The sequence below is a fragment of the Stegostoma tigrinum genome, chromosome 17 (genome assembly GCF_030684315.1).
Source record: "Stegostoma tigrinum isolate sSteTig4 chromosome 17, sSteTig4.hap1, whole genome shotgun sequence".
Taxonomy (NCBI): domain Eukaryota; kingdom Metazoa; phylum Chordata; class Chondrichthyes; order Orectolobiformes; family Stegostomatidae; genus Stegostoma; species Stegostoma tigrinum.
Window position 1 is genome coordinate 11,333,128 of NC_081370.1, and position 15,050 is coordinate 11,348,177.

General features: G+C 42.6%; 1 protein-coding gene across 2 annotated transcripts in view; it reads right to left on the reverse strand.

Annotated features, from left to right (window-relative positions):
* The window catches only part of si:ch211-236l14.4 (SITS-binding protein), a 74,557-nt gene that overhangs the window by 16,052 nt on the left and 43,455 nt on the right, over window positions 1-15,050 (reverse strand). Inside the window, exons 4-5 of one of the 2 annotated variants that reach the window (XM_048545787.2) lie at window positions 10,513-10,663; window positions 253-444 (exon numbers count right to left, since the gene is read on the reverse strand). In XM_048545787.2, the coding sequence (XP_048401744.1) occupies window positions 253-444; window positions 10,513-10,663 (343 nt within the window). The remainder of the gene's footprint in view (window positions 1-252; window positions 445-10,512; window positions 10,664-15,050) is intronic. The other variant, XM_048545788.2, reaches the window with a different exon arrangement.

Here is a 15,050-nt window from a genome sequence, read left to right on the forward strand (position 1 = left end):
AAAGCTTTCTCTACATTGATGGGTTTTGGTGAATTTTGCCCCAGTGCTTCATTCTGTTTGAGAGCAGCAATCCTGTAGCCTGAGGTACAAGCTGACAAATAGGTACTAGGCTTAGGTCAGTACTGTGTCCAAAAACCACAGAATGAGATAGCTCCTTGCAGATGAAGCTTTGATACTCCTGGAGCTTGGCCACATAAAGTTCCATGTTTGTTGAGATGACAGAGTGCAATCAAGCAATAGGGAAGAGAGTACCTGAGGTGAATGTGTTGTTGCTGGAAGGCTGATCCAGAAATGTTCCCTCCCTCGTTGTAGGATTGTCCGGAACTGGTTGGAGTCAATGCTGATGTAGGGGGAGAGTGTGATGCACAGTCTCAGCTGATGCAAGTTTGGGTATCTGCTGTTTGGAATGCGAGTCTTCCCTGGGCTGTCAGGTGCACTGTGTTCCTGCAAACAGCATTGTACTGGAATTAAACAGTGTAAGCAATCTCTGACAAGTCACCTGCAACAATGCACCCCAGTGATTGAGCTGTTGGGACTCAATGTGACCAGACCACTCTCTACTGCCTTGGCTAATTCCTACTAAATGCCAAGATGATGGTTTTAATTATGATGTAATGAAGGTAGAAAACACCAAAAACATGGTGAAGCACTGTGGAGCTGCTAAACTGAGATGCACAATAAGATCCAACAAACAGCAAAATGCAGTAAAACAATCAATATGCTTTCTGCAAGTTAGTATCCTGACATAAAAAAATACACTCCTATCCCTTATATGGGGAACACAGCATCCACCAGAGCATTGCATCTAAAAAATTTACTCTTCAACAGTGCAGCACTTCTTCAGTAATGACCCTCCGACAGTAGAGCACTCCCTCAGTACTGACTCTCTGACAGTGCAGTGCTCCCTCAATATTAATTTTCTGACAGTGCAACACTTTTGACTGGAGATTCTCAGATCTTCATCTGTAGTCTGTGTCCTGACACTTCTCTCCAAATTGTTCAATTGTCTGGTTTTCAGATTTTGCCTCCAATGAAACATATGGGAGATTTTGGCCAGTATGTCAGCTTTCCTTTCAGTATCTATTACTTCCTCCCTTTAGCCTGTCCTTCCAGGTACTATCAGCCCTCTCACACTGCAGACCCTGCCGAATTGGAAGGCCACCCATCTGCCACTCATTAAGCAGGTATGCCATGATCCTTCCATCAGCTCAGAGCTCCTTCTCAGTGGCATCCAGAGCTCAAAGGCAGTCAGTATTCTAGGTGATGATGAACAATGACTGCAGATACCCACCAAACCCAAGTGGGGTTTGTCAGGAGGTTGTCAGGAGGCAGACAGACAATGAGTAAACCATCACAATCAGTACCAAAGACGACAGCAGGGGCACTCACTTCAGCGTGGCACATTCAACCAAATGATTCATTAGAAGATTGTAAACTTTATTGCTCATGTCTCTGGGTGCAAGCAAGATTACCGGCATTTGAGTTATGTTTTGAAAGGCAACATCTAGCTGAAAGATATCCATTGTCAGTATTATGTGTGCACCTTGCCTTTCAAGAGCTTCTCTCCCATATGCTGTGTATAAAGTGTTATGACTCTACCTGACAGTCAGTCTGCTGTGACCTGCAAGCTGCACACACAGAAATCAGTCACTTGCTATAAAGTGTGCTACATATCTTAAAATCTGGTTTACTATTTTAAATCAACTAACTCATGAAATAAATCAATCATGAATGAGTGATTGGTTATTTGACCAATATCATTAACATGGCAGTGAATAGTGGTGGAACACATCATGTAGGTGAAGCCCTTCGACTTTGAACAGGCAGCAAGTTAATCTAAAGGTGAAACACATGGTCGAAGTATTAAATCGTGCTAAAGTGCATGAGGCAATTCTTGCCATTTCTGCTCATTACAGCTTTGGGCAGCATTGAAAACACAGCTTGCTAGATAGCAGACAAATCTCTGTCGAGAGAGGGCAGTTCAACTCACTTGGAAAATGCAAGTGGTCAGGATCAACAACAAGCAAGGAATTGTTAAAGGCATATTGTCAGAATGTTCACAGAAGTTCCCAGTTTAATTTGAGACACAGCAGATCTCCTATTGTAGAAACACAGAAAAATACGAGCAGGACGAGACCATTTGGCCCTTTCAACCTGATCTGCCATTTAATACAATCATGGCTGACCATTCAACTCAGTACGCTGTTTGCACTTTGTCCCATATCCTTTAGTCCAAAAACTATACCTAACTCTTGAAAGTATTCATTCCATCATTCTCTTTAGCCAAAGCCAATATTTTAGTAACACGAATCTAAAATGTTTAAAACTTGTTCAGAGCCATGATGTCTAGATTCAGATTTGTCTGATGCAAAAAAACAGGCCTCTAAGCAATTGGGAATGAAAACAACAGTTTGCACATGTCTGTATTAACTGAAGAGCTAGAAGACCCCAAAAGATACAGATCTTATTAGAAGAGGTTCTGAGATAATGGCAACTGCAGATGCTGGAGAATCCAAGATAACAAAGTGTAGAGCTGGATGAATACAGCAGGCCAAGCAGCATCTTAGGAGCACAAAAGCTGATGTTTTGGGCCTAGGCCCTTCATCAGACATATGGAAGGTGTAATTTTCTGCATGCACCAAGAAAATCTCCAGCTTTCAATCAAGTTTATTAAGCATGCTGGAGAGAAAAGGATGTGGCACTGGAAATCAGGCCCTACTATTCCATGAATCATCACAAATGTATAAATGACTAGCTTAATCAATAAGACAGAATCAGAGTCACAGAGATCAACAGCACAGAAAGAGGCCTTTTGGCCCATCACATCCACACTAGTTAAAAACAACTACCTAACTGTTCTAATACCTTTCTCCAGCACATGGCCAATAGCCTTGAACGCCTTAGCATCACAAGTACGCAACTAAATATTTCTTCAATGTTACGAGGGTTTCTACCATCTCTACCATCCCTACAGGCAGCTAGTTCCAGATTCCCACCACCCTCTCAGTGAAAACGTTTTTCTTCACATCCCCTCTAAATCTTCTGCCTCCGGTCATTGATTCCTCTATCAAGGGGAAAAGTTTCTTCCTGTCTACTCTATCTACGCCCCTCATAATTTTATACATCTCAATCATTCCTCCCTCAGTCTCCTTTGTACTTCACCTGACTAAGGAACAGCACATTGAAAGCTTGAGGTTTCAAATAAACCTGTTCGACTATAAGCTGGTGTCGTGCGACTTCTGACTTTGCCCACCCCAGTCCAACACCAGCACCTCCACATGACATTTACAAATAGGACAGAGGAGACAACTAATTCTGAAGATCAACAGTCCAAACTCCAAAGATACTGGTGGTGGGAAGAGAGAGAGAGAGAGGAAGAGAGAGAGAGAGAAAAAGAGAGAGAGAGAAAGAGAAACAGAGAGTGAGGGAGAGAGAAAGAGAGAAAATGAGGTACTTCTCTCACAGCTCTTGGATTTTGACAATGGTTTCACATTGTATCAATAGCAGTAATCCTCAATTCAGTAGCCGGTCAGTTGGACCTAGGCTGTTATTAGAATTAGAAGTTTTTCTTTTCAGGGTTGTTGAGTGGCAGTTTTCCCATTCTCAAAGGGAAGTAGACAGACTTCTGCAGATACAAGGAACTGCAGATGCTGGAAAATCTGAGATAACAAGGTGTAGAACTGGATGAACACAGCAGGCCAAGCAGCATCAGAGGAGCAGACGCTGCTTGGCCTGCTGTGTTCATCCAGCCCTACACCTTGTTATCTCAGTAGACAGACCAGTCTTAGTTTTTAAGCCTTCTACAGATCTCAGTTCAACTCTCCTTTTCTTAGTTTTCTGAATGACAGCAACCTAACTCCAAGAGTTGTTGTTAGGCACTTTGTTTTCACCCAGCTGTCAGTGTATGCCTCAAAAGTATTGAACCCAGCTGCATCAGAAGTTACATGACATTGCGTAACCAATAATTGAACATTTCACAGTTCTGGATTTGATCTTCACCTTGTAAAAACAAGTTCATTCACTGTAACGTAACATTTTTCAGATTATATTTTCACATAAAAATATATGTAACCATGACACAAGGTGCATCTATAAATTACAATAAAGATAATCTTGAATCATACCAGAGGCATGTACATAAAGTGATTTCTTGTGCTGGTTTGTCAACAACCACAATAACATTGTTGAACACATTACACACAATTCTGTGGAAAATATGAATGTCATCACACCATACAAAGCATTTGCAAAAATTCTAATCATTTATCTTGAGAAAACTGGTATTGTTCATTATTAGTTAAGATTGACATGAGGCAATTGCCAATATACTAGCCTTGTAAATTCCAAAAGAAAAGCCTCTATGTACAGACATGGAAATTTATGATCAAACCAATAAATATACATCTTTCACAATATAACGGTTCACAAATCATGTGTAGGATCAATAGTACTGGAGTGTAAGTACAATCAATCCACCTAGATGTTGCCTTTTGGATTATCAATTCTAACTGGAGAGAGAGGTTACCACATGACCTCTGACCTTCAACTGCCGTTGCTGCAGACTTCAGCCATTTGTAGTTCAACATGTGCATCATCACATAGCCTTGCCTTCTCAAGGTTTTTCAATGGCCGTGAGCTTCGATTTCTGAGAATCAGGTTATCCTACAAACTAGCCCTGTCCTGCGTAGTCCATGCCAACTCAGTGGGGCAGACTGTACCACTGGATGCCTTGGTCTGTTGGTTCTCTAACTGACAAAGGCCCACATACAGACTTATACCCTGCCCTTGGCCCCTGTGCACTCCAAGTGCGGACTCAGCTGAGGAGGCACATTGAGCTGTTGGAACAAGGACAACAGGTAGATGGGGGATGGGAATTGAATCAAGCAGTGTCGGAAACATTCAGAGAATCCATTACATCAGCCAGCAGGCCAAGCATTCCTTAAGCCATTTGAAACTTTGATCAGGAACGGACTTGGGCAGAGTGCCAATCTTGCGAAGAGCCCAGAGGCTGTATCAGCTCCCAGCTGGTTCATGGCTTCAAACAGCCATGTGTAGGCTCCAGTGCACAGACTAAATGCTAATGAGTGAGAACATCTGTTCCAAGGATTAGAGAAGTGTGAAAATCCCTGGCCTCAGCATTCAGTGTGTTTACAGTCGAGGCTTTTCTTTGACCTTCTGTTGATCCTGAGTCCAGCTGTTCCTGGAGCATGGGGTTACTGCCTCCCAACCACCATTGATGTTAGTTGAGATCACAAGTCTATCACTACCAGACAGCACTCGATGTCTGACCATTCCACTTCCCTCACCACTCACTTGTTCTTACGAAAACCTAGCTGTGCAGAACTCCAGTTATTTCTCCAAATCATGAGAGGGCTAGTAAATCAAAAATGGTTAACCTCAGAGAGAGGCCTGGAGGGTAGAAAGAGTCATACTTGGAAATTAATGTACTAGATCTCCATTTTGAGGTGTAATGAATGGATCATGTGCCATTTGCATGTTTTGCTACTTTTCTTTCTCAGGCCTGACACAGGGAGGCCTGGAAAAAATGCTGTGATTAATGCATACTGGCCCAATGTATCTTGTATACCTCAAATTGGAACTTCTAGGTGACCAGTATCCTCATTTTTATTTTGCTCCCCACCCCCCAATCCCACCCCTGGAGAGGGATCTGGGCTTGGAGATTCAGATGGGGAAATAAAGCTGTAAGAAACCAATACAACTTAGCAATGATGGTCACATTAAGCTCCAGACAGAGCAGTACCACTGAATAATCAAATAAAAACTAAAAGAACCGCAGAGGGTGTAAATCAGAGACAAAAATAAAAATTGCTGGAAAAGCTGAGCAGGCCTGGCAGCATCTATGAGCAGAAGTCAGAGTTAAGGTTTCGGGTCAAGTGATCCTTCCACAAAACAGTTCTGTTAATAGGAGAACCACAGAAGCGAATTCTGTAAGAGAGTTAATGTTGAAGCTCTCCAATAAAATGAGAGCTCAGGCTGCCAGACTGGCCGCTGAGACTTATGTAGTCAGCCATCCTGATAAACATCCCAGAAGATGGACATTCAGGCAGCATGCATGTCTAAAATAGCTTGACCGACTTCCTACCACTGTGGGGAGACAGAAGGTTCGTCTTAGCAGATGGGAAAGCATCACCGAACTACTGCTGAAACATAGAATTATAGATTGTACAATCATAATATCCCTACAGTGTGGAAATAGTCCCATTGGCCCAACAAGTCCACACTAACCCTGAGAGCATCCCACTCAGACCCATCCCTGAACATTATGGGCAATTTAGAATGGCCAATCCACCTAGCTGCACATCTTTGGACTGTGGGAGGAAAGCAGAGCAACCAGAGGAAAACCATGAAGATACAGAGAATGTGTAAACTTTACAATGACAGTCGCCCACAGATGGTATTGAACCCGGATCCATGGCACTGTGAGGCAGCGCTAACCACTGAGCCACTATGCCAACGCAGGGAAGGTGGGAACTCCTTCCAGCCAGAAATGAACTCACAACTTAGGGATAACATATTCTCCAAACTGCCCAAAGCCATGAATTAAAATTGGACCCACCAACAAACTTCCCCAACTGGGAAAATAAATTGGCTCAGCAATGAATCCATGAAGGAGATCCATGGCAGCCTCCATTCTAGAACAAAAAGCTATGAGCCAGACCAAGAATCTGGTCCAGGCTAAGAGCAGTGACATTGAGTTAAAGCAAATACAGGACTGAACAATCCCCACCTCGAATAGCAAGTATGAGGAGAGGTTAAGTACCAAGATCTTGTTCTCAAAGATGGACTGTGGTATGTGGTACTGGTGCAAGATCAAAATGAAGTGATTTATCAATGCCATGATGTTTACAGTCATGAAGGGACAAAAACCACAATTGTCAGAGTTAAGGGATTGTGGCGGTGGCAGAAGTGGGAAAAGACAAAACATCAACATTATCCGAAGGGGACTCAGGGTTAGAATACAACAGCACCTTTTCCTCTGCTGTTGAGAAAGAGGGAAGCCTCGCATGTGCCATTCTGGATTAATGTCAGTAGACAAAAGAAGTTGTGAGTAACTACCCTGTATTTTCAAATGAACATGCCTCATATGGTTTACACACAAATGCCATTCTAAGTTGTACTGTTGGAGATCCGGAGCCTGAACACTGACATCACCAGGGTATCATGTAGGTCAAGGGAAAATACTGCATCACAACTTCCCGAAAACATAGTATCTTCACATGTAATATCCAAAATTACCATTTGTATTAGGCCACACATCCCAGCCAGGCTAGGCCTAATTGACTTCACAGATATCCACAGCAGGAGTCAGAATTTTATCAATGCCAGTGATGAACTCTGACTAACTTTAGCAGATTATTGGAATAAATAACACTGGTATTGAAACCTGAACAGAAAAATTACAGCAGGTCCAAACAAAATTGGCAAAAGCACATAAAGTTGCTGTTACTGCTATTCAGCAGACAGAGCGAATTCAAAAGGGTATCAGGGAACCCAAAGTGACTACCTGATTGTGAAGCTGGATGAACACAGCAGGCCAAGCAGCATCTTAGGAGTACAAAAGCTGACGTTTCAGGCCTAGGCCCTTCATCAGAGAGGGAGGTGGGGAGAGGGTTCTGAAATCAAGCAGATGTTCACCTGCACATCTGACAATGTGGTATACTGTATCCACTGTACCCATTGTGGCTTCCTCTACATTGGGGAAACCAAGCGGAGGCTTGGGGACCGCTTTGCAGAACACCTCCACTCGGTTTGCAATAAACAACTGCATCTCCCAGTCGTGAACCATTTTAACTTCCCCTCCCATTCCTTAGACGACATGTCCATCCTGGACCTCCTGCAATGCCACAATGATGCCACCCGAAGGTTGCAGGAACAGCAACTCAAATTCCACTTGGGAACCCTGCAACCCAATGGTATCAATGTGGACTTCACAAGTTTCAAAATCTCCCCTTCCCCCGCTGCATCCCAAAACCAGCCCAGCTCGTCCCGCCTCCCTAACCTGTTCTTCCTCTCACCTATCCCCTCCTCCCACCTCAAGCCGCACCTCCATTTCCCACTTACTAATCTCATCCCACCTCCTTGATCTGTCCGACCTCCCGGGAATGACCCATCCCCTCCCTACCCATACTCTCCTCTCCACCTATCTTCTCCTCTATCCACCTTCGGTCCGCCTCCCCCTCTCTCCCTATTTATTTCAGAGCTGTCTCCCTATCCCCCTCTCTGATAAAGGGTCTAGGCCCAAAATGTCAGCTTTTGTGCTCCTAAGATGCTGCTTGGCCTGCTGTGTTCAACCAGCTTCACACTTTGTTATCTTGGATTCTCCAGCATCTGCAGTTCCCATTATCTCTGACTAACTGGTGGGATGACTTCTAGGTGTGGTGCTCAAACATGCAGAGGCACCTTGTGTACGTGCCCTATTACACCTTGCTGTGTTGTTCATCCTGTTTACTGCAATCTATCACTTAATCCTGTGAAAGTCATCTGCTAGAAGGAGGAACTCATCCAGAAACCAATCTATGCTGTTCCAGCAGAAACCAAGAAATTAATTCATCTAGATTCTGTCGTGACAGGATGATGTAAATTGTTGTGCAGTTGGAATTTTATCAAATGCTACTAAACGCAATGATGGTGAGCTAGTGATTGTAAATACTGGCTAATTCTCAACTTATTTATTCAGTTGTTTCTACATTGTCTGTATTAGTATTATTGATGTGCATAAGGAAGAAATTCATTTTATAGAGTACTACTGTCCACAAACAATAGGGAACCCAGATACCCAGGGAGTTAGGCTATCCATCTGAGACTTGCTACATGCCTACACAAGACTGTGATTCTATTTCCAACGGATGCTTTAATGATTAACTGGAGAAACTGTGGTCAAATGACCACGGGCGAAAATTGGACATTCTAAGTTGACCCTCAGTGGAGAAATCAGGTTTGACAGAAATGTTGCCAAACTAAATTAAATAGCAGCCAGCAGCTATTGACTACACATGACAGTGGAAACCAAGGTTAAAGAAGTCACAAAGGTTCGAAGTGAACCAGTTAAGACCAGCCCAAGGGGTGTGTATTGAAGAAGTATTGAACAGACATTCTGGCATCTTAACTTCCAGCCAATGCACTTTACACCTCCTCAACATGGCAACAGTGAAGGATGCTGGCACTACCCCATTGGAAGCTTTAAGCCCTAGTCATGACTCCACTGGCCAAACGCCACAGAACATTCTGGAAGGTCCGGGCTGAGGGAGATAAAACCACACATATGGAACCCACACGAAGACTCACAGCAAGAGCATTCAGCAACCCAATATGACCTAGGAGAAGATCTGCCCTGACCAGTGAGCCTTGCCTTCAAGGTAGAAAACCAACCCTATGTCGGAGAGGAATGAGGTTCCAATGGCCCAGCTCAAACACAGGGATTGCTGCAGGTAATATCCTTTCTCAGATATTTGGAGCTAGATGGAGAGTAAATACCATGGGAATTTGGGAAATACTCACATGGTGTTTTAATAAGGAATATTTTGTGAATAAAATCAAGTTGAATGCTAATTCTGTCCCTATGTCTATCTCACTGACAAGATCGCTTGGGTAAAGTCTTTTTAATACATAAACAATGTGTCCAAGAACGGACGACAGTGTCAAGGAAGTTTCAAAAGGATGAATTAAAAGACATGCACTACAAACTGCGATTTAATCTCCGATGAGCGTGTGAGTGCAAAAACGACAGGAGAAAAGACAGTCATTTGAGTGAGACAAATTTCCATTTTTCCTTTTCAGGAATATACAGGGTCAGGGGATTAAGTGTAAGTTTTTAACCTAAGGTCTGCATATGTTTGTGCCTTAATATCCAAGTCTGCTGTTATGTTCATAGTGTTGAAGGCAGCCATTAAACAGCTTTGCAATGCAAGTAAAGAAAGGAGAAGGCCAACCAGTCACTCTAAGTGCCAACAGCTAGCCACTGTCGAAAGGAACCAAGACAAAGATTTTCAATTGACATGCAAAGCTGAGAATCTTTAAACCAATGGTGCAACTACTAATGTCAAGGTTACTGGTAAAAGCCACTATAATCACTCTTCCATCTCTTCTTCACAAAGGAATTAGAGATTGAACTATATATCTTTTAACTTTATTTGTTTTTTGGAAAACGACTTCATTTGTAATCTGAGCGTGTGCTTGTTGTATTACTACTACTTCTAATATTTAGTCATTTATAAATTCGCTGTTCTGAGAATTCAAGAAGTCTGGTTAAATTGATTCCTATTAAAAATGATTCAACTCGAGTCTGTGAAAAAAGGATCCACAAGAGAGGGATCCTTTGTAAATTAAACTTGTAATGACCAATTGAAGGGTGGATGAATAACAAAGAGGAACCAGTTCATCCCTCCTTAGCTGAACTAAACGATTTGGGGCTATCCTTTCTGGAACGAACAAAGCTTGAATGAGCTTGGGGAGCTCACCTGGGGCCTGGGTCTGGTGGAATCACTTTCATACCTCTGCAAATAGTAGCTGTGTGTGTTGCTCAGTGAGATCGAGGACACCGTCTCCCAGCTGATGCTGCTTCAGTTTGTTGGACAATGATCTGAGGTTGTGCTCGAGTTTTGGAACAATATCAGCAGCTTTCTGTAATCTCCAGAATGGAAACCTGCAGTCAGGAGGAGCAAAGAAACATTCACCATCAAAAATATATAAAAACACCTCATCAGCAGAGAGGGCAACAGGGAAAGAGAGGACTGGAAACAAAGAGAGATCACTCCAAAATCAGCATCTACTTTCTCCCTAACACCCAGTTAGCCACCAAATTTCTAAACCTCACTTGACAGCGGGAGGGGCTGAGAAAGAAAGTGCAGACTAGAAAAGAGAGTGGGTTGGGGAAGGGAGTGGGAGGAGTGAGGAAGAGCTGCGGGGGTGAGTGAGAGAGAGCAGAAGTGGGGGAGTCATGGACAGTGAGGGAAGTCAGGGAGAGCAGTGGAGGGGGTTGACAATGTGGTGGAGGGTGCCAGAGAGTGGGCAGGGAACGAGGAGAGTGAGGGATGGAGTGGGACTGAGTAGGGAAGAGCAGTGGGAGAGTGAGGGAGGAAGTGAGACTGAGCAGGGGTGAGTGGTGGGAGAGTGAGGGAGGGCGGTGAGAGAGTGAGGGAAGGTGAGGGTCGGTAAATGTGGGGGGAGTGAGGGGAGTTGGGAGAGGGGAGTGCAGTAGTGTTTTTTTTAAATACACAGCCATTTCAGATTGTATTGTCACTTTTTTAAAATTATACCATTTAGTCATATTGCTTCTTCATCTTTCTGGCCAAAATTTATCACTTCCTATTTCTCTACATTAAATATTAATCACAAGCTTTCAAAGCTCTGTTTCTTCACCATGTGAAGCACTCTGAAAGCTTGTGATTTCAAATTAACTTGTTGGACTATAACCTGGTGTCATGTACCTCCTGACTTTTCCACCCCAGTCCAACACCAGCATCTTCACATTATTAATATGTAGCATAAACAGCAGTGGTCCCAGTGCTGATCGTAACAAAACATCACTGCAATCCTTCCCTGCAATGTGAAAGTCAACCCTTCATCCCAAAACCCTGTCTCTTAGCTCACAGTTCATGTAGTGTGCATGCTGTCATCAGCCTTTTCAGTCACTATCAGTGCATCCTCCCATAAACTTCAGAAGTAGAAGTCAGTCATTCAGGTCAATGAGTATTCTCCACCTTTCAATTAGATCACCGCTAATCTGATAATCCTCAAGTCCACTTTCCTGCTTTTTCCCCATAATTCTTGATTCCCTCACTAATTGAAAATCTGTTCATATCAGCTTTGAATATACTTAATGACCCAGCCTCAGCAGCCCTCCACAGTAATAAATTCCACAGATTCTGACATTATACACTCTGCTCCTAGAGTATGCCTCGAGGGGAAAATACCTTACCCTCATTTACCCCGTCAAATCCACTAAGAATCTTCTATATCTCAATAATGTCACTTCTCATTCTTCTAACTTGCAATGAGTTGAGGTTCAAAATACTCACCTCTCCTTATAAAACAGTCCCTTCATACCTAGTATCAGCCTATTGAACCTTCTTTGGACTGCCTCCAATACCAATATATCTTTCTTTAGATAAGGGATCCAGCTGCAGTCTGAATAGCGCCATGTAGTGTTTCAGCAACATTACTTGTGTACTCCAGTCCCTTTGAAATAATAGAACAACATTTCATTTACATTCCTTGTTGCCTGCTGAACTTGGATGCTTGATCTGTTGTATCTATGGGCAAGGACTCTCAAATCCCTCGGTTCTTTCTAAAGCCTTTCTCTATTTGCTTAACCTGTCTATTTAGAGTCATACAAGGTCTTTGGCCCACTATGTCTATGCAGACCAACAAACACCAAACTTCAATAATCACATTTGCATTTGGCCCATAGCCTACAATGCCCTGGCATTTTAAGTGCTCATCCAGATGTTTCTCAAATGTCGCAACAGGACCTGCCTCCACCACCCTCTTAGGGAGCACAGAGTTAATGTTTCAGGTCTGGTGACCCTTCCTCAGAAGGAAGGGTCTGTGGCCTAACCAATGTTTTATCAAGTTGTAACAAGACTTCCTTGCTCCTATATTCTACAACCTGGCTAATGAAAGCAAGCATACCACATACCTTCTTCACCATCCTATCTACCTGGCTGACACCCTCATGATCTATGGGCTTGTACACCAAGGTCCCTTTGTTCCTCAGTACTCTCAAGACACCTACCATTCATTGTGTAAATCCTTCCCTTATTAGACCTCCCAAAATACATCACCTCACATTTGGCAGGATTAAATTCCATCTGCCATTGCTCTGCCAGTTTACCGTTGATCAATATCAGACTGTAGTCAGTCCATCCTCCTCACTAACAACAAAACCACCAATTTTGTGCTGTCTGCAAACTAATCATATAATCTACATTCACATCCAAGTTGTTAATGTACATAACAAGTAACAAGGGTTCCAGCACATGTGACATACCACTGGTCATAAGTAAATAATGAGAATAGTTCAGTGGCTAAGAAGAAATTCAAAATACTCTTGTAAATATCAAATACTGACAAGTTAATCAAGGGACACCCTTTCTTTGTTAAAAAAAGGGAAGGAGACAAAACATGGTTAACTATAGGCCAAGTTAGCTTAATGTCTGTTACTTAGAAAATGTTTGAGTCTATTATAAAGGATATAATAGCAGAGCATTTAAAAATACACAATATGATCAAGCAGAATCAGCATGGCTTCATGAAGGGGAAATTTTGGCTAACAAATATACTGGAACTCTTTGAAGTGGTAATAACCAGGATAGATTGATGGGAAGTAATGCATGTCATATGTTTGGACTTTTAGAAGGTATTTGATAAGTAAGTGTACATTAGGCTACTTAGTAAGATAGCCCCCATTGTACTGGGGTAATATATTAGCATGTATAGTGGCTTGGATTACCAACAGAGGTCAAAGTTGGAAAAAAAGGGGCATCTTCAGCAATGGCAACCTGTAACTAGTGGGATACCACAGGGATCATTACTGGGGCTACAATTATTTACGAAATATATAAATAACTTAGTTGAGGGAAGTGAATGCACATTGGCCAAGATTATGGCTAACATCATTGGTAGGAGGGAAGGGAAATTGTGAGGATGACACAGACAGACTTCGGAGGGACATCCAAGGCAAATTGGATCCATCATTGGCTTGCAAATTGAAGGCAAAGGGTGATGGTGGAGGATTGGCAACAAGCTGAATACCAAGTGAAGGAATGGCCTACAATCTGATTAAATGAAGCAGAGAGATAATTACAGAAAATTCAAAATATGGTGGTGCTGGAGACAAACCAAATGACTGGAATAGGGGATGGGATAACAAGGTGTAGAGCTGGATAAACACAGCGGGCCAAACAGCATCAGAGGAGCAGGAAGGCTGACATTTCAGGCCTAGGCCCTTCATCAGGTCTGAAACATCAGCCTTCCTGCTCCTCTGATGCTGCTTGGCCTGCTGTGTTTAATCAGCTCTACACCTTGTTATCTCAGATTCTCTAGCATCTGCAGTTCCTATTATCTCTGGAGTAGGGGATGGCTTCTTTAACACATTTAGGGTGGAAGTGTCCAGAAATTGACATCCTACAACTTAATCGCTTCATCCTCGACCACAACGTCTTCACCTTTGACAACTAGTTCTTTATCCAAACATACAGAACAGCCATAGGGACCAAACTTGCACCTCAATATGCTAAAATTTTCACGCACATGTTGGAGCAAGATTCTTTGCTGCACAGAACCTCCAACCAACACTATACACCAGATACATTGATGACATTTTCTTCCTTTGGACTCATAGCAAGGAATCACTGAAACAACTACTTTGAGATATGAACATGTATCATCCCACCTTCAGACTTACCATTGTCTACTCTTTAAAATCAATCTCATTCTTGAACACATGTATTTCCATCAGGGATGGACACCTCAGTATCTCACTCTACCACAAGCCTACTGATAACTTCACAAAGCTGTACTTCTCTAGCTTCTATCCTAAACATGTTATAGAAGCTTTCTTCTACTCCAGTCATTTAGTTTGTCTCCAGCAACACCTTATTTTAAATCTTTTGCAATTATCTCCCTGTCTCATTTAATCAAATTGTAGGTCATCCTTTCATTTGTTATTCAATTGTTGATGCTTTACTCACACCATCTGACACTCCGGATCACCTACAGGGACTTATTATTCAGCACTCCACTGATACCATTTATATGGTCTTTTGATCTCTCTGCCCTTGATCTCCCTCTGCCTGTAAATTCTACGTTCTGGGTGCTTCTCTCACTTCACTTGATGAAGGGTCTATGCTCCGAAAGCTTGTGATTTCAAATAAACCTGTTGGACTAAAACCTGGTGTTGTGACTTCTGACGTTTTAGATCATTAGCAAAGTGCTGAAAGATCTGGAACCTGAACTCTTCCTTATTTGGCTGAGTGTTTCTGTTTTAATTTCAGATTTCCAACATCCGCAGTATTCTGCTTTTATACCTG